This window comes from Podarcis muralis, chromosome 1 (genome assembly GCF_964188315.1).
Source record: "Podarcis muralis chromosome 1, rPodMur119.hap1.1, whole genome shotgun sequence".
NCBI classification, from domain to species: domain Eukaryota; kingdom Metazoa; phylum Chordata; class Lepidosauria; order Squamata; family Lacertidae; genus Podarcis; species Podarcis muralis.
Genome location: NC_135655.1, coordinates 31,221,132 through 31,241,734, shown reverse-complemented (window position 1 = coordinate 31,241,734; position 20,603 = coordinate 31,221,132). Strand labels below are relative to the sequence as shown.

The window sequence follows — 20,603 nt, the reverse complement described above, 5'->3', positions numbered from 1 at the left end:
TTTGTCTGTGCCTTGAAGAGCACAAGAAGGTGCCTGCTCGGTCCTGGGCAATGGGCAATACCAGGGGTCAGCAACCTTTTTCAGCCATGGGCCAGTTCACCATCCCTCAGACCATGTGGTGGACTGACTACGGTATATTTTGAAAAAAGAAAAAAAAAAGGAATTAATTCCTATGCCCCATAAATAAACCAGAGATGCATTTTAAATAAAAGGACACATTCTACTCATGTAAAAACACGCAGATTCCCTGTCCTTCTGTGGGTCGGATTGAGGAGGCTATTGGGCCGGATCCGGCCTTAGGTTGCCTACCCCTGGTCAATACATTCTAGCATTCTCATAATGGCCAGTCAGATGTGTGTAGGAAACCCACCAGCGCAGGAGCCTCTCCCCACGTTTTTATTAGGATTTTTGGGGTGGGGTATGTGTGTGATGTGGAGAAAGTGGACAGACAAGTGTGTTTCTCCTGCTTTCAAAGTACTAGAGCCCAAGAAAGCTGAAAAATGTAAGATTCGGGGCAGACAAAAGTACATCATACAACACATGGTTAAAATGTGGAATTCGCTGCTAGACGTAGTGATAACCACCAAGCTGGATGGCTTTCAAAGGGGTTTAGACAAGCTCATGGAAGTGACCTTGCTGATATTATCTGGCTGCACTGATGTGGGACACTGAAATATTATCCAGAGCTGCAATTGTTAAGCAGAGGAAACTTCAGTATCTCTGAGTAAATGGTTTAAAACAAGAACAACACTCATCCAGATGGGGAAAAGATGCCAGCTGGCTAAAAAAAGAGGACATTGTCATAGATCCTTGGTTGCCATAATCATAATCATTATATCCTCTATAAAGCCCAGCATAGACGAAGGGGCTGCTTTCAAGCTTGGAGCCATCTAGTGAGGACTTGCAAAAATATGTTTGGGTGTACTGCATTCCAGTTAAATACTTCTTGTGATAACCAGTCTGCAGTCTTGGAAGAAAAAGATACTAAAGGAAAGCAGACAAGAACTGTGTTTAAACAGTCTTTCAGCTACCACATCAATATAATTATCTGGTTCCTCTTGCCACAATAGGCCAACATTCCAACAGTTCTGTTGTAATTTTCACGTCTTTTCTGTTGTATAGAAAGCCTAGTAGTCAATTATATCCATTTTGCAGATGAGAAACAATTACTTGCCCCAAAATAAATGTGACAGAGCAAAGCACTTCATTCTTCCAAACTCGTCATTTGACATCCCAGCATGTTGGCTCACGCTTTCCCACCCAATAGTAAGGGATTCAGCAATAATGATGAATCGCAATGGAAGTTAATGCCTCACACATCCTCAGAAGGCAGACAGTGTTCCTTGGGAGAGTGTTTTTCCCCCCAGAAGAGATAATGGAATAAAATATTTTCAGAATCTGGAGCTGTGTTTTAACCATAACAGTATTATATTTAGAATTCATTTGGAATGTTGCTTCATTGCACTGAACAGAAAGCAGGAACCACACCCCATAAAAAATAGACTCTACCACAGGATAAAGATCAAGACCATATAGCAATCCGGTTGTCATATACAAGAAACAGCAAATCCATTGTGTCATATAAATGGTCCTTCTAGTCCTGTATCCAGCAGAAGCCAGTATTGGATATTGTGAGATTTTCCAAATGCTGAGAACGTTGGGGAATATTTCATTTCTTGTTTTCCCTATGAACCTCTAGCAATTGTAGATTCTTGCACAACCACTGCATGAGGGTGCATGTCCTGTCCTGATTAACAGCTACTGGTATTTCGCACAGTTTTGTCTAGATCACTTTGAACATCTATATGTCACGTCCCATGGCATTCTGGAGAACAGATGTGCTGCATGTCAAAATGCAAGTGGTCAGTTCATATTCTACTACTTCTGCAAAAGGATAAATAAGGCACTCTCTTATGTGGTTCTTCAAACTAATTTGTCATGCACCACCTCGTTGCTTAGCCATCACTTTTACAATCTAATACTGATCTGTAACATACTCAGCTGCACTGTAGCATGTAACTGATTTATAGATGGGCAACGTTATGCACCCTAAAACGACACGACGACACCGATATTTCTTCAGTGAGAGCTAATTTAGAAATGCCTATTGCTTCACAATTATTCATTCAGAGTTTGGCTATTGTTATGCAGCCAAGCTACAGTTACTTACATTTTGCAACCCTTTCCAATAGGACTGACTGCAAACTGACTTTGTGCAATGAGATACGATAGTGCTAATAAACCGGAAACAGCCCCCATTCCCAAAGGTGCCATTGGCATTGAGATGACATAGCCAGCTGTTAGATGCGACACAATTTAGCGGAGAGAGGGTGGGTAGCAGGATAGAGATGGAGTGGCACCATCCACTCCCATACCTTGTGGCTGTCTTTTCCAACCACCACAAAACCAGCTATATCAACAAAATGCTGCGTAGTTAATTATGTTACAATATGGATGCAAATGATACACAGCAGCACAAGACAGATTTGCCAAGCACAGGGTTCTGCTACAATTTTGTTGGGAAAAGTGACTATGTGCGCTTTACAGATACATGAACCTTTAGATCTGGGGGATACTCTCTCTATTGTTATTTTCCAGCACTAGTTTTTCGATAAACCAATTACTTATGCAGTAAAATATGATATTTGCGCACTAAACCCACAGCAACTTGAGCTCTGCATAGGCTGTCTCTCCAATCTCATGATTCCCTTGGCTCCTCGCCTTTTTGAGTAACGTGCTGGAGGTTTCTTCAGAATAGGATCTGTGCCTCTGAACACAATTGCTCTTTCCACAGCGTCAGAGATGCTACCTGACAAAGTACTCTTCCAGCTTTAGTTCATCAAGGAAGAAGGTATTTTAGATGTATCGGGCTGACGAAGCATAGTTTCTTCTGATAAACGAGTCCTTGGCAAGATAAAGAGAGCGTTTTCAATGCAACGGAATTGGTGGAAAGCAAAAAGACTTAGCCAAGGGCTGATGACACTGCTCAAACCACTTGTTTCATTTTGCCACCTCACTGCCCAGCCAGACTGTAGCATCCAGACAATACTGCAGGAAGCACCTGCTTCTGTTTGTGGCCAGTTTGTTCTAAGTTCATGCTGCATAATACTGTACCTGCCAGTTAGGCCAACTGCTCTTTTCTTGTGCTTCCGTTCTGATTCCAATTCTTTGGATGTCAGTGTGAAATATTAGCTATATACGAAGGCAGGGAAAGAACCTAGACAAACGTGTGGCTTCTTCTCTTCACCTGGCCCCCAGTCAACTTCCTTGTATGCAGTTAGCATCTCCTGTTCACGTGGGCTTGATCTGCTCCCGCTGTGATGTTTCCCTGGTTCTTCCTGGTTTGCTCAGGATGGTTTGAAAGTGGTTGAACTGCTGCGGGCCCCTCCAGAATTCATCAGTCAGAAATGTGATGGGCTTGTGTGTAGGGGAGTGTGGAAGAGGACAGAGTAATAAATACAGGCACTGTGGCGCTGCCATCTGCTAACAAAGCAGCCACCTTCATCAGAAGTCCCACCTGGAAAGAGAGTAAGGGACAGGATGAAGACCAAGAAGGTGGCTGGGTCTTGTATTAACAGGCATGGAAAGTGGATACAGTAGTTTTCAGCAAATTAGGAATCTAACAAGGCCATGCTGTCAAATGTATTTAACAACCTTAAAATCCAAATATCCCATAAAAAGAACATTTATTCTTGTATGACAAAGGACTTTTGGATACTCAGCTTGGTTTTTTTTTCTAGGATGTGACACACTTTTCACTGAATGCATTGCAGCCCAGCCCATCTATGTTTATTCTGAAGAAAGAACCATATTATTCAAGTAAGTATGCATCCAACTGTGGCCTTAGTTCAACTGTCTCTCTGACAATTCGGAAACATTACAAATCCACTACTGCTGCCACACCTAAAAAGCATTGCATAGTAAAACTTATCATGTCTAACAATAGCTGCTTAGTTTACAGCGCTGTGAAAAAGGCTTAAGGCTAACAACCATGGACCACCAAATAGAGGAATTGCTCAGTTTTGAGTTGTTTTGTTTTAAACAGCTTCTCTCTCAAGGTGACCACTCTGCTGAATAACCACAAGACTTCAGATTGGCTGCAAGGCTGCTTTGGAGTTAGTTTGTCAACAGCTCAGTGTTTTGAGAAAAGCAATCCCTTTGTGGGGCTCCAATCCGCTGCTTCATCCTCTGCTTCAGGGTCATATTAACTGCACTGTACAGGGCTGCCAATGAGGGGGCACAGATGTATCAGGTCCCATGCAAGCAGTGCTCCCAGACTCTTAGCTTCTGAAAAATAAGTCAATCAGACATTTCTGAAGAAAGTTAGAGCACAAAACTTGGAGGCAGCTCTAATGCTTTGGCCCTTGGCAGGTGCTACCGTTGCTAAAGGTGCTTGATCAATTTATCACTATGGCTAAGCAATCAGAGGAAGAACTGTTGACCACTCCCATCTGGGACTCAGAAGGGACCCCTCCAAGAGCAGCAGATAAAGCAGGAGAAGCTGAATACATAAGAATGACCTGCTGGATTAGGCCAATGACCCAACTAGACCAGCATATTGTTCTCACAGCGGGCAGCCAGATGCCTGTGGGAAACCAGGGATAACATGAGCACAAGAGCTCATGAATGGTGCAGAACACTGGGATATGTTTGCTTAAGCACCTTCCTTGCAGCCACATTATTTCATTCACTCCCCAAGTGTGCTGCCTTTACAAAGTAAAACACAACTGACTGGGCTTGGTGTGTTTGGCTTGCAAGTAACTCCTCTGAATTGCCATGTCCCCCATGCAGCCCCTGTTGTCATCACTGGGCTGTTATTTAGTAATAAACAGCAACTATAAAACAAAATTAAGAAATGAAAAATGAATCTGCAAATACAACCATGAAATAATCAAACACCTTGTAACTGCTGCAAGATAATATTCCTATTTACTGTACTTTGACATAATAATATTTTATCGAGGTTGGCAAAATGTGTTTTGCTGAGATTTGTGACTCTGACATATTTGTTCCTTGTTGTATATCTATATCTTGCTTTTGCTTCCAGCAGTTCAAGGATTAACAATCAATCTCTCTTCCCAGGCAACTCTGAAATTGTAGGTCTGTGAGGGGGAAAGGGGCCTCCTAACAGCTCTTAGCACCCTTAACTACAACTCCCATGATTCTTTGGGGAAAACCAGGGCTGTTTAAAGTGCTTTAAATGTACAGGTATGGGCTGAGGGTGCATTCTGACCTGTGATGTCTGCTTCCCAAAGGGATCTGCACATAGGTTGAAAGCCACTTTGATGGGGCCTATATGAGTCATTGTCTAATGTCACAATACACTCTGCCATCTGCTGTGGTCTTATCAAACTCTTAGAAGGAAAACTGTGTGTTCTTTAAACCGCTCTCTGTTTTGATGGTTATAATATCCCCACTGAAGACGATGATCACATTGGGCTTGGCAACACCAACAGCCTCCCGGGTGGCTAAGCCCACACCCAAGTTCTTTCATGTAATAATCACATTTCTCACTAGAATCCAGCTTCCAAGTTCCCAGAACAGGCCACACATTACGTGGGATTAAGCATGTCTCCTGAGGAACCTCTTAAAAATCTGACTAGATGCCACAAAGAGAATGCCAACTGTTTTAGTTGTCCTGGTCTTGGCTGCTCGGGCGCTTTCAGCTTGTGTTTCTTGAGCAACAGCCCCACATGACAACCTTCTCTGGAAATGGAGATCTTTGGAAAATCTCTCTGTGTGAGAGCATACATGTCAGAGAAAAGAGATTTTATTTTTGGAAAAAAATGTGCAGGATTAAGGCATAAGGGGCACGTGCAATGAGATTTTTAAACTTCTAACACAGACTCCCATGCTTTATTTTAAAAACAGTTTAGAACGATGCAGATAAAACGGAATTTTAATTAATAGCAATTATTAATGAATTAATCTCCTTCCTCACACGCCTCAAGGCGATGTACAAATTGCAATAAAAACAGTTTAGGACAACACAGAAAATAGCAGCAGATAAAAAACAAAACTAAGTAAACTCACATGGCAGAAGCCCAGGTTGCATCCACACTAAACAGTTTAAGCACACTTATACTGCTTTAACAGTCTTGGCTGTTCCCCCAACCCAAATCCCCACAGAGCTACAATTCCTAGAACCCTTAAAAACTACAGTTTATAATATATATATATATAGGGGGGAGCCATGTCCTTTATAATAATAATAATAATAATCATAGGCGCCGACTCCATGGGGCTTGAGGGGGCCCGAGCCCCCTCAAAAATTCGTTTGGGGGGGCTCCGCCCCCCCAATAATCTCCGGCGCCCCTCCAGCAGAGCGCCATCGCCGCCCCTCCCCCAGCCCAAAATGCACAGGGAGGGGCGGGCTGCATGCCTCCTGCCCTCCCTCCCGAGCAAAAGCTCCACCCAATTTCCTTTGGAGCTGATTAATAGGCGCAGCACGCTCTCCCCTATTCGCTCACGAGGAGGCGGCGCCACTTTATTTGCATATTCATGAGCTTATTTATTATTCATGAGCTTTCCCGGGCCCCCCCAATATTTTTTATAAGTCCGCGTCCCTGATAATAATAATTTATTATTTATACCCCGCCCATCTGGCTGGGCCTCCCCAGCCACTCTGGGCGGCTTCCATAAAAACCAAAAATACAATAAAATATCACATGTTAAAAACTTCCCTGAACAGGGCTGCCTTAAGATGTCTCTTGAATGTCAGGTAGTTATTTATCACTTTGACATCTGCTGGAAGGGCGTTCCACAGGGTGGGCGCCACTACCGAGAAGGCCCTCTGCCTGGTTCCCTGTAGCTTTGCTTCTCGCAATGAGGGAACCGCCAGAAGGCCCTCGGCGCTGGACCTCAGCGTCCGGGCAGAATGATGGGGGTGGAGACGCTCCTTCAGGTATACTGGACCGAGGCCGTTTAGGGCTTTAAAGGTCAGCACCAACACTTTGAATTGTGCTCGGAAACGTACTGGGAGCCAATGCAAGTCTTTCAAGACCGGTGTTATATGGTCTCGGCGGCCGCTCCCAGTCACCAGTCTAGCTGCCGCATTCTGGATTAGTTGTAGTTTCCGAGTCACCTTCAAAGGTAGCCCCACGTAGAGTGCATTGCAGTAGTCCAAGCGGGAGATAACCAGAGCATGTACCACTCTGGCGAGACAGTCCGCAGGCAGATAGGGTCTCAGCCTACGTACCAGATGGAGCTGGTAAACAGCTGCCCTGGACACGGATTTGACCTGTGCCTCCATGGACAGCTGTGAGTCCAAAATGACTCCCAGGCTGCGCACCTGGTCCTTCAGGGGCACAGTTACCCCATTCAGGACCAGGGAATCCTCCACACCTGCCCGCCTCCTGTCCCCCAAAAACAGTACTTCTGTCTTGCCAGGATTCAACCTCAATCTGTTAGCCGCCATCCATCCTCCAACCGCCTCCAGACACTCACACAGGACCTTCACCGCCTTCACTGGTTCTGATTTAAAAGAGAGGTAGAGCGTATATGTGCTTTAAAGGCATAGTGTAGATGTGACCTTCACCTGGGTAACAAATAAGGTGGTGCAGAAGTGAATTCTTACCACAATCCTGTTGGGAAGGAGGGTGAGGCATAGACATCTGCTATTTTTTAAATTTAAAAAATCTCATTGTACTTGCTCAAGTGCTAGAGCCAGGGGAGAAACTAGGCTTTCTTTCACCCCAGAGACTTGGTTCGGCACCTCCCCCCCCCCAGGTCCGTTTGCATACACATGCACACCCCTCTTTCATATTCAGCTCCTGGGGGTTTCTTTGACATGCCTGTTATAGCAGGGGGAGCTTCCAGAGGCTTCACTTGAACTCACTATGGCTTACCCTTGGCCTCAGTGATTCTTACTTCTGAGTAGAAAATACGTAGGCATTGTACTAGTCACCAGGGCTTACTTCTGAATTCAGTGATCCTTACTTATGAGTAAATATGCATAAATATTATCGCTGCAAATCCTTCCCCAGTAATATAATGAATTATCTCACTTCCCTTTCCACAGCACAGGGTTATTTATTTCTCTGTCTGGTTTCAGTTCTCCCTCTTCCCCACCCCACTGTCCAGAGCACATCTAAAGTTGATCTTTGGTTCCTGGCCCTTATGCCTTAAACATGCACTTAAGCAAACAAAAATATTGCCACCAAATATACCTTAGTTTCTCCATCCAGACTAAGGGTTGTATCCAGCTAAGTCAAATTAAGAGTAAACCTACTGAAACCAATGGATGTGACTAGTTTTAGTCCACTGATTTCAATGGGTGGACTCTTGAGAATGGTTTAGTTAGAGGAACCCTAAGGCATTTAACTGTTAAGTGCTGTTTTTATTAGGCATTAGTTTTCTGTAAAGCATTTCTTTATCTTTTTAGGCAAGAAAGATGGGAGGAGTCTAAAAGGATACAGATTTTTAGAAATAGGAGTTTCTAAGCTGGAAAAGGGCAAAGTTGCACCCTCAGCTACAATCCACAGAAACACTGTATGTGCTCTCATCTACAGGGCACAATGGAAAACTTGCCCCACTTATCTCCTCAAATCCTCCCTTTCCCTGGAGATAAGGGCTCCAATCTGCTCCAATAAACAATAGTTTCACTTTTTCCTCCTGAAAGGTTAAAGTTTACTTTCTGGATAACAAAAGGCAAACCAGCTATTCAAGGCCTTGGTATTTGCTATTTTTGATCTCAAGTCCTTAAATGGGAAGGTTTTTATGGTGAGCTTTAAAAAGAAACACAGCAAGTTAAATGCATTTTAATTAGGGGTGCAACCGTTGATGGATGATTGAATGCAATCTGTCAGCGAAAGTTTTAGTTGCGAATTAAAAATTTTATTCTGGCCTGACCAATTGGTGAGGTTGGCAAGGAGGAAAATCTTTGGGTCAGGGGAATCTTGAGGGGCCTATCACTGCAAAGCCCATAGAAATGGATCCTCAACCCCCCTCATTGCTGCAAATTTGGGTGAAGGTGGTGGGTTGGAGGCTACTCAAGTCCTATTGAAATCAAGGGGGCAAATTCAACTTCGTTGATTTCAATGGGATTTAAGGGAAATTTATCTTTAGGTAGATCAGGGACTTTTCCTTTTGGGTTATGGGGTGCTTCAAGATGGCGGTTTACCACAGACTCAGTTCTGCTCATGCACATAAGTTTTTTGCAGTGTCCACCCTTAAAAATGCTGTCCCATCCCCCTCCCCCTTTTAATCTGGATTTATGCATTCTGCAAGATTTTTTTAAAAAAAGTTATCAGATTTTCTGCAGAAACTGTAAATCCATATGAAATGGGGAAATAATACGGGACAACATTTTGAAGAGGACAACATTGCGTGGACACTGTGCAAAACCTGTGTGCATGTGCAGCTTCAAGTTCTAATAACTTGTCATATGAAATTGCCCAGATTACTGTTTAGTTCCAGCAGTATGCTCACACATCCAAAGTCTGCTTCCAACAATGAGTGAAACAGCTCCATCAATCAGTTTGCCCGTAAAGAAAGAGAGCCAGTGTAGTGTTAAGGGTTGAGAATGTTGGGACTATGACCTGGAAGACCGAATTCCCACTAAGCACTGAAGCTCACTGGGTGACCTTGGGCCAGTCACTGTCTCGCAGCCTAACCTGCCTCACAGGGTTGTTGTGAAGATGAAATGGGGAGCTGGAGAACCATGTGCAGCTCTTTGAAGGAAAAGGTGGTACAGTGGTACCTCGCAAGACGAAAAACTCGCAAGACGAAAGGGTTTTTGGTTTTTTGAGTTGCTTCGCAAGACGAATTTCCCTATGGGCTTGCTTTGCAAGACGAAAACGTCTTGCAAGTTTGTTTCCTTTTTCTTAAAACCGTTAATACCCAGGGTGCATTGCTTGAAGAAGTGCAGTTGCACATGGTGTGGTAGCCTTTTTTGAGGTTTTTGAAGACTTTGGTGATTTTTGAAGCTTTTCCAAAACTTCTTTTGAAACCGTGCTTCACAAGACGGAAAATTCGCAAGACGAAAAAACTCGCAGAACGAATTAATTTCGTCTTGCGAGGCACCACTGTATATAAAATGAAACCAACACACCTCAGAAACATTTATTATCATAGGAACAATGGAGGTCATGATTCTGTGGCCCTAGAAACTGAGAGTGCCATCACCAAAAACAACCCACAGCCAGGGAAAAGATTATTACACTGGCAAACATGCAGTGAAAACTCTCTCTCTCTCTCTCTCTCTCTCTCTCTCTCTCTCTCTCTCTATATATATATATATATATATCTGTACAGATATTTAGAATACTGGTATGTTTTTAGTTTATTGATGGTGTCTATTTATTATTTTAATGTTTTAATTGTGTTTACTAATAATCTAACTTTGCATTATCCATGCCAGTAAACTGGAGCCAAAAGCAGGCACTCCTGGGAGAAAACATCTATAGCTAAACCATAACTTGAAGAATTATTCTTCCCCCCATTCCCTGGTATTGACACTCACCTAGAGGATCAATCTTTGGGTCTCTGCTTTGCCCTCTTCCTCTTGCTGCGTCCCTTGGGTCTCCTCCTCCTTCAGAAGGGAAGAAGGAAGGAAACAGAAGAGAAGGTGGGGAATGAGACACCAATAATAATAACTTTATTATTTATACCCCGCCCATCTGACTGGGTCGCCCCAACTCCTCTCCACTATGGAGAGTAACCAATGTCCAGAAACCTTGCTAATTCTACTTACCTCCCTGACTTCACAGCATCTCGCCGAGGCCTAGGGAGAAGAGAGTTAGACTGTCACGTTCAGAGTATGGGGCTGCAACGTTCATAGATATTAAGAGATCCAATGTGATGGGAATAGCAAAAAAAAAAAAAAAAAAAAAAACCAACACAGATGGGCTTGCCCCCTAAATGTGATGATTTCCTCTTTATAAGGAACAGAGTCATTCAGAGCTTCTAGACTCATGTTCTGCTACCTGGCATGGTTCATAGTGGCCAAGGATCCCAACCCCACCCTAACACACACACACACACACACACACACACACACACACCCCACTGTCTATCTCTGAACCAAGTCCCATGCTTTTGCTCACACAAGGCCCAGTCTCCCTTCTTAGACCACCAAACGCAGGTGAGATCCCGTTAAGAGTCTCATAAGCAACATTATTCAATTGCACCCACTGAAAAGGTCTGTTGGGACAGAATTTCAAATATCTTATTGGATGTTGAGGGGGAGAATGGTAGGTAGAAATAAAGGAGAGCATCAAGTGGCTTTGAGTTTCTCTACAGAGATCCCTTCAGGAAGCAGGCACTGCAGGCACAAATGCACCCTCCCTTACAGCACATGTTGTGCACCAACAGGATAAGCTGAGGCTAAGAGGAGTTAGGAATGCTCTCAGCATCACTGCACATCAGCCCCCCCCCCCCACGTTGCCAGTCTGAGACCACCTATTTTGGGCATTTCAGAGGCCAGTGTATTCAGAGGCAATACACTGATTAAGCTAAGGAATAATTATCTTGGAAAGGTAGTTTTTGTTTTGTCTCTGCTTGTGAGAGCAAGGACACTAGCTGGAAGTGAAGGGTTGTATGATGCTGCGTGTGTTCGTGCTGCAAGCAGCAGGGGCTGTTCCTTTGTTCCTTTCGGTAAAATGAGGTTCCTATAAAGGCCCCAAAGGCCACGGATGGACAGCTGAGTTGGAACAGCTGCTACTTCTGTCACATTTTGTCACTTGGTTGGGTTGCTGGCTCATTAGGTATCAGGCGTGTAGAGCACCCCCAGGGCTGTGTATCTGCTGCAATTCCACTGTGTCTAGAAAGCATGTAGAATATGACACTGAATGTTGAACTTGGCTTCATAAGAATTTTAGCTTCCTTTCTGTATTTTTTTTTTTAAGTTTCTAGTCCTTATGACTGTGAAGATACGGTTGAAAGAATATGACCAATGTATGCTGAAATCTTCATGATTGGGGGTGTCCTCGACTGTTCCTGCTCCTCCCAGTGACAAGGAAAACCATAATTAAATTGTGCAAAATGCAAACATTTGTGGAAAAAAGTATGAGCAATGATACACAATGGCATTGACCACAGGATCCAGCTTTTTCTGACACAAACTGAATTGTTGGGAACAACATTTCACTACTATGCTTTTTAACACAGACAACATATGGATTGTCAGGATCCCCACTCCCCACCCCAATTGTGTGCTGGCTAGGACAGCCATGCTTTTAGTCTGGTCAGTTTAAGGCACAGCAGACTTGAGGAGATTCAGTTACTCCAGCAGCCTTGCCTTTGTGTAGCCAACAAATCCAAAAAAATTCTAGTCAATCAGAGTGAGAATTGTGCGTGGAGTTCCTGGAGCAGAGCAAATGGTGGAAGAACAACTGCTTCCTGCTGAGGAGGGCTGGGTGTCAACAATCTAACCCCTGGGGGGAAACTGGAATTTGATCTAAATGTGCAGAAGGAACGCTCCAAGCCTGAGGTGTCAAGGAACATGCTGAAAGCGACTGTCCTGCTTCTTCATTTTGAGGCTGGTTAAGTGTAGTGGACTTAACTGCAAATAATACAGTTCCCTTGCACTCCCCCCACCGGCCCAAATACATCCCATTGTGGCTCACCATGACAAGAACTGAGAACACCTGCCCCAGTTAGGCTCAGGTTACATTAACAGGCTGCCTGAGGCACCACCAGTCCAAGCCCCCTCACCTTTTAAAAAATATTTCTGCTGGCTCCCTTGGCTGCTGTTTTTTGAAGGCTAAAATTAGAGGGAGTCAAATAGAGGGGCTTGTGGATTTCAATAAGGGGTCTCCCTACCCCACATCGTTCCCTCTCCTTCCAGGGATTACTTGACTCCTGTGAGGTACTGGATACCCAGGACAGCCAGTGTGACGTAATGGTTAGAGTATTGGACCAGGACCTGGGAGATCAGGGTTCAAATCCCCGCTCAGCCAAGAAGCTCATGGGGTGACCTTGGGCCAGTCACCATCTCTTAGCCTAACCTACCTCACAGGGCTGTTGTGAAGGTGAAATGGGGAGGAGGAGAGCCATGCACACCACTTTGAGCTCCTTAAAAGAAAAGGTGGTATATAAATGTAATGTTTTAAAACAGAAAAATGCCATCATGAAGACACATACCTGCATACACATTTCCTATGCTCCACAAAGGACAGCTCCACATAGGGCGCTTGTTCTTCTGAATTCACCTTCAGGAGCTGTAAGGGTGAAATCTATGTAACTCTCAGAGCATTTGGGACTTAAGAGAATGGGCAAGTAAGAGGCGGCATGACAGAAATTTATATAATTATGCCTAGCATGGAGAAAGTGCATAGAGAAAGGATGTCCACTGGAAGATGTGGACACCCAACAAGGAGAAATGTTGGAAGATTCAGGGCAGACCAAAGAAAGTACTTCTTCACACAGCATATAGTTAAACTATAGTTAAACTCGCTGCCACAGGAAGCAGTGATGGGCTGCCATCTTGGATGGTTTTAAAAGAGGATTGGACAAATCCAAGGAGGAGAGGGGCTATTGATGACTACCAACTATGATGGCTATGTTCTACCTTCACTGTCAGAAGCATCGTGTCTCCGAATACCAGTTGCTAGGAATCACAGGAATCCATTGAGCTTCAGTTTCCCAGCTGTTCACAGAAGATGTGAAGCAAAGAAGTGCTGACCACTACGGGGAAGGGCTGTAGCTCAGGGGTAAAAGCACCAGCTTTTAATGCAGAAGGTCCCAGGTTCAATCCCCAGCATGTCCAGGTAGAAATGGGACAGCACCCTGTCTGAAATCCTGGGGAGCTGCTGCCAGTCAAAGTAGACCAGTGTTTCTCAAATTTGGGTATCTAGCGGTTTTGGGGCTACAATTCCTACCATCGTTGATCACTGGTCCTGCTAGCTAGGGATGATGGGAGTTGCAGTCCAAAAACAGGTGGAGACCCAAGTTTGGGAAACATTGGTATAGACCAGGGTAGTCAACCTTTTTATACCTACCGCCCACTAACGCATCTTTCTTGCATTACCGTCCACCAGTGCTCGACGGAAGGAGGATTCAGCTTGTGCCGTAGAACCCCCTACCGCCCACCTAGAATCCTGAAACGTCCACTAGTGGGCGGTAGGGACCAGGTTGACAACCCCTGGTGTAGACAATAATGAGGTAGATGGGCCAATGGCCTGACTTGGTATAAGGCCGCTTTCTATATTCCTAACAATTGCATGGAGAGACAGCTGGGAACCAAGCACCACAAAGCCCAACCTCTTCACCTGCATGGTGACGTTGGCTACCTCCGTTGGGACGCACTGGAGCCTCTCGTCTCCGCAGCACCCGCTGCAGCGCTGCAAGAAGACGCAGGAAGGGCTGAACACATGCTCTACTTCACTGGGGTACTCGGATACCACATCAACGAGCTTCTCCAAGGGCTGGCAGGAGCTGCGGTTCCAAACGTCATGAAAGGAGACAACTGAAGAAGATACAAAAGATTTGGGGCAACAGGTTCAGAGCATGGACAACGGGAGACACGGCTGCTTCAGGTAACTGATGGGCAGCAAGGACGTAGGAAGGTGCCTTGTATCAGATTCATCTGCCTTTGCCAACCTGGTTCTCCCCAGTTGTTTTGGACTACAACTCCCATCAAGCCCAGTCGCCATTGGCTGTGCTATCTGGGGCTGATAGGCAACATAGTCCACGACATCTGCACTAACCATTAAAAACAGTATTGTGCTGCTTTAAATGGCTGCAGCTTCCCCCAAAGAATCCTGGGAACTGTGGCTTGTTAAGAAGGTTGTTAGGAGAAGGAGAGCCCCATTCCCCTCAAAGGCCGACAATTCCCAGAGTCCCCTGGGAAGAGGGTTTGCCGGTTAAGCTACTTGGGGTCTCCTAACAACTCCTAACTGCTCCTTTCACCACCATTTCCAGAGTAAGGCAGACTGCAGGGCAAGGACATCCCATGTTGACCAAACCATCTGTAACTTAAAGGCTAACTTTCCTAAGAGTGTTATTAATCCCACTGGCAGAAACTTCTAGATTCAGCGGTTTTGCAGAAAACATCTCAGTTTCTCAGCCAGAACTTTGACATCTCATTGCCAGGAAAATGGTGTGTCTGGAAGTCGCAGGGAAGTCTGATTTATCCAGCAGAGTCTCCGACTTAAGTAAGTGCTGATTATAACACCATTACATGCGCTTGGCGGAAGCTTCCAGCCTCCCATCCTTTCTTTCAATAAGCGAGACTGGAAATGCTTGGCTTTAGATCAGAAGGAAGTCAGAACATCACAGGCCTTTAATTTCAACTATAATATGATCACATGGGGAAAGGACATAAATCCAGAACCGCAATCTTACCCATCTCCTTCACAATGTATCACAGATGTTGAAAACTGTGTGAAACTGTTGTAAGATTGGGAGAGGGTAAATGCAATCCAAAAGGTCTCCACATGTTCTTTAACGGTGTGTGGCAAAGTTGCAAGGCACATCTTCTGTTAGGAAAGCTGTAAGTAAATGGCTCGGGAAGGCTAGGAGGTGGTTGAATAATACTTGCTGCCGCCGCCATCCCTGTCTAGACAAAGGGCAGGGGGAGCTAGTTGCCTCTGTCTGACTGCAATATTTGAGTGAGACACAGACAAAGAGGGTGACAGCTGAAATCTCGGCTCTACAAGCTGTGCAGATCTAACTGGGGACGGAGCAGTAAGAGTGGATGTTTTTGTGCTGTGTGCCTCCACCTAGGCTCAAACTGTATACCTGAAAATAAACTCCTATGTTGCAAAGCACCATAAGCCTCCAGTGACTACCTTCCAATGAAAACCAAACCTAGGCAAGCACTGCACCTCTGGAATTTCTCTGTGCTCAGAGAGGTGGGGAGAGTGTTGGATTACCACCACCACCACCGCTGCTGATGCTACTAATACTACTGTATTTACTTATATAGCCTCATCGGTATGCACGAGGAGCACAAAAGGTCAAGGTCCCTGCCCCAAGGGGCTCACAATCTAAAATTTGACACAAGTGAAAAGATAGAGGAAGAGAAGACAGGGGGGATCAGGGAAAGAATATGTGATTATTCAATTTTCATATGCTTAGGCTTCATTATAGGCTAAAGGCCAAATTAGATGTGCTATTAAATGTGTCTTTGCTTTAATGCATAGGTGTAAAAAAATGCTAATAATTATTATGATGGAGGAGACTTAACCCTTTCATTTCCTACTGCAGTCCTGAGGAAAATCTCTCTTTCTCCTCTGAAAGTTGTTGTTGCATTGGGCGGAAATCCTGCACTGAGCCCAACAGAGGATTTCCTTCCAGTGCAAATGCCAGCTTCAGAGGGTGGAGTTTCCTAAGCAGAGGAAAGGGTTAATCTCCCACCCAGCCCACCTGCTGTGATCCCAATAATTATCAGCTCTCCCCCATTCCCCAGCAGCTTCTATTTGCATTTTTAAAAAACAACTGCACATTAAATACAATGGCACATTTAATATCATGGCTACTGTAATTTGGCTATTAGAAGTCTCACTGACAGCATGCAGAAAATTCGTTTCATCTCTGAACTAATGAACAACTGCCTGGTGTGCCAAAACAAAGACAATGACATAAGCCTTCAAGTCTCTTCCATTCACCTGTGTCTTCTTGGAGGCCCTTTTGACATCATAAAAGAAGGACAAGCTTCCCACTCACCTGCCGCTTCAGTGGTGCTGTTCTGAAGAAGCACATCTTGCCTCTAGGGAGAGAAAGGGGAGGGGAAAGTCATTTTTCCCAGGCATTCCCAACACCCTGCAATGAAATGACTAGCAATTCAGCATGGGTCATTTCTGTAAAGCACAGAAGTGGGATGATTCTCATGTGCTGAAACCTGTTTAAAGGTCGCATTTTATTTTCTAAAATAAGATCAATTGATTAAGATGTTGCAAGGGAGGTTTTTGGTCAAAAGGCAAATGTCCACATGCTCCAGTCCAGGGCTCAAGAGTACAGAAAATTCCTTCCTTCCTTCTTTGGTAACTGTGCAATCCTGTACATATTGATAAGCGAGCAGTGCATGGCAGCCTTGGTTAATGTATGTGTCACCTGTTATATTTATTATGATTTCTACAGCACTGGGTATTACAAAGTAACAGGAAGTCAGGTCCCTGCCCTGAGGAATTTACAATCCAGAGTTTGACACAGCAGGGGCAACAGAGTGATAGGAAGAAGCAGCCCTGCCGCTGTGACTGGTTCAACTCAGAAGCTCCCAATCGCTTATCAGCTGGGATCAGTTCTATATGCTTGAATCCAGGGTATACCAGAGCCCAAAACATTTATTCAGCAAATTACTGGATTTAAATAACATCTTTCTTCCTATCATGGCTATGAAGATGGTTCACAATACAAATATATTATCGCTTCAGTGTTAAAATCAGCTGCACAGTCTTTACTTTGCCTCCCTCACCAATGTATTGTAAAATCAGACCCAGACATGGAAGATGTAAAATAATCAAGAGGGGAATAAATATATTGCAAGAAGGGAATAAATATATTGCTGTTTTTTCATCCTTGTATTTTTTTTAAAAGCTGATTTGATTTGCCTGTATTTTAATCATTCTTTATATTTTCTTTTTATCCTGAGAATTTCTTTACAGAGGTGGTGTAGAAATTTTAGTAAAGAACTATTTCTGCTAGGTTGGCCAGTGAAATGGATGGGTCTTGAATTATTTCATGAATAACTTGTTCAACTAACTTTGCCTGGATCCAACCCAATAACAGTATGCCTCTAAGCATGCGCAAAGTGCTTTTGCTACACCAATCAACTTGCACGTATATGAGATTAGAGAGAGAAGCTGCAAGTGAGAGAATGTGACTTCAAGCCAAGCATTAGTCAGCTCCTCTCATTTAAAAATGAAGCACCTTTCCAATCTGCTATTATTAATCTACTGATGATGTCATGTCTCTTGCAAGCCCCTTGGGTTACTGAGCTACAGAAGTGCTCTCCTTGTTCAGTGGGTCTACTCTAAGTTTGGCTACCACTGGATATCACCCAGAAACCGCAATTCTATTTCAGGCCAGTAGATATCAGTCTAGCAGTGCCCAACTTCCCTCTCCAGAAAATTTAACATTTTTACTCAAAAGGATGAGGCAAGTAAATATTTGAGGTGGCCAGATAAATGGAATCGTAGACTTGGAAGGGACCTCAAGGCTCATCTAATCCAACGGTTTGCACTAAAGAAGAGTCTTGGGTCAGAAATTATTGACATTTGCTCCTCTCAGAGTCTAGTGCCCACCTGGGCATGCTCAAGGTCAGCATGCTGGGGGAAGTGGGCAGGTCTTCTGCTCTTGACGGCAATCCATCTTGATCAAGGGGCTTTTCTGCTTGTTTGTGCCAGAATATAGGGACTGCTTGGCATTGGGGCAATCCAGTGGTCCAGGAGGCAGGTAGGAAGCCTACTCAACCTGCATTCCATTCCAGTTAAGAACTTCAGAAAGCCCTTAAGGTGCTTTCAGCCTGGGTGCCCTTGACTTCCATGAGCGTATCTGCACGGCTTGGTGCCAGTCTTCTGAAATGTCTATCTGGGTGTAGCAACTTGACACAGGAGAGATAAGCAATATACCGTGGTGGATGCAGTATCCTTGCAAGGACATGCAGATCCTCAGAAATGGCTTTGACAATGCTTCACCAGACATGCACACTTTAATGCTCTGTGCTAATCTGGTTCTAGACTCACCCACTCACTGACAGGACTCTGGGGGATTGTTGCTGTTTTCAGGTGGGATTCAAACACATGCCAGCAAATTTGGGTGGCGCAATTAATAGTTGATTGGGAGCCATGCACAAGAAATCCACTTCCCCAAATGATTGGGGAAATGAACTAGAAAGTGTGCAATAATCTAACCTCCCCACAAACAAATCAGAAGTAATGTTCATTAAATAGCCAACGTAATCTAGTCTCCCTGCAAACAAATCATGACAAATGCTCAATAAACAGGCTAACTGAAAGCACCTTCAGTTTCACACAAAAGAAAGGGTAGGAAAGGATGAGAAATAGTATCTTGGCTGCAAAGAACAGGATAATTAAAATGGTTTTTTTTAACCAAAACTAAAAAACAACACATCGACCGGTAGCATAATAACTGAAACCACACACTTAGGCAATTTACCAGGTCAATCAATCATTCCTAAATCTGGGCTATGCTTTCTGCCCCACCAGATCAAGGATTCCTCTGAGCCTTGTAAACTCCCCCCACCTCAGTGCCAAGGTGCTTCCTGGGACCCCAGGAGACGGTAGCGGTGCCTATGAGCATGTACAGAGTGCCTTCTTTCCCCACACTACTAAATAATTATAACACACCTGAGATTTGGAGATTTAAAAAACTCCCAGATCATAAGAGATCTTTCCTTCGTAGAGTACGTACTTCCAGTTTTAAAATAAAGCCCTACCGTGAAGTGTAAATTTCAAGAGTGTAAACTTGTGCCTGGGTTCACGTCTTTTTTCCCCCCGGCGCTCAATCTCTGCACCTCGTGGGGCACGCCGAGTTCAGCCACTGAACAACCACAGTCGTTTTCCACGTACCTGGGATCGGGACAAGGCTTCCGGAACAGAGGGTGTGCTAATTCCAGGGTTGCAGCCCGGTTCCTCGCATTTTAAGTCACGGGGCGGCACGAACAGTAATCGGCTGCCGCCCCAAACCCACTCTGACACCTCTCTGCCAGCTCCTCCGGGGATGAGGAGGGAAGGGGCGGCCCCACCCCAGCCTCACCTGCCAGGGGACACGACAGAGGGGCTTCTGCGGAGCTCACCTGCGCGCCCACCACCCGCAGGGCGAGAGCCACCAGGAAGCCCCCGAAGAGCTGCATCGCGGGCGCCGGCTCCCTCCGCTTCTCTCGCGCGCCGGTCTCAAGTCCCGATTCGGAGCGGGAAGCGATGCCTCCTCGATTCCTACTGCACATTGGTCAGCATAGCCGGCGGCGGGGCGACGAGCCGACGCGTCGCGCCTGCAGGATCCCTGGCTGGCTGGCTGGGCGCGTGTGGTTCCTTCCCAGAGGAGCCTGGCGGGCGCCAGCGGGGGAAGCGCTCTTTTTCCCGGGTGCCAAGTGGAGCTGGGGAGGGAGCGAACAGCAGAGGGACCGGCTCCCGGGCGACTCCGCTCCGCCGCGGGCTCGTCTGCGGAGCGAGGCTCTCTCGGCAGCACCTCCTGCCCCGGGGCCACGTGAAGCGGGCGGCTGGCCGGCTCCTCCCCGCCCCCTCGGGCGCCCGCCCCCGCTCCCTGCATCCCCGCGGACCCCGGGAGGGCGCTTCCGGGCGCAGGCTTTGCGGGCAGGGCTGCCGGGTGGGCCAGCGTGGAGCGGGAAGGCCCTGCGTGACCTCCGACGGGAAGGCCCTTCCGAACCTCCCAGCGCGCAGGGTCGTCGAGGGCACCTCGAGGAGCGAGCGCCGGCCCCTGGCGGCGACAAGCGGTGCCCATCCGCCGCCCGAGCGACGGGCGGGTCTCTGGGCGCAGCTAGGCACGTCTGCTGCTCTTGCCTGACCTTTTCGCCTTACAGCCCCGATGTCGTGCAAAAGTGACAGGCGGGGAAGGAGGTCGTGGAGTTGCGGGGGGTGGGGAGTTCACGCGTTATCTCAGATCGTTTATGTTTATGGGGCAGGAGGATGCTGCCAGCCATGGCGCGCATGCACCCAGCTTTGTGTATGGGTGCAGTGCCC

General features: G+C 45.7%; 1 protein-coding gene across 1 annotated transcript; it reads right to left on the bottom strand.

Moving 5' to 3' along the window:
* Positions 1–1,405: 1,405 nt before the first annotated feature.
* PGF (placental growth factor) lies at positions 1,406–20,391 on the bottom strand. The gene is made up of 7 exons (XM_028719618.2): positions 19,700–20,391; positions 16,609–16,651; positions 14,211–14,407; positions 13,084–13,160; positions 10,694–10,723; positions 10,463–10,531; positions 1,406–3,517 (listed from the first exon to the last, which is right to left on the bottom strand). Exons 1-6 carry the CDS (start codon positions 19,847–19,849, stop codon positions 10,471–10,473), a joined length of 558 nt encoding a protein of 185 aa, XP_028575451.2. The 5' UTR covers positions 19,850–20,391; the 3' UTR covers positions 1,406–3,517; positions 10,463–10,470.
* Positions 20,392–20,603: the final 212 nt, after the last annotated feature.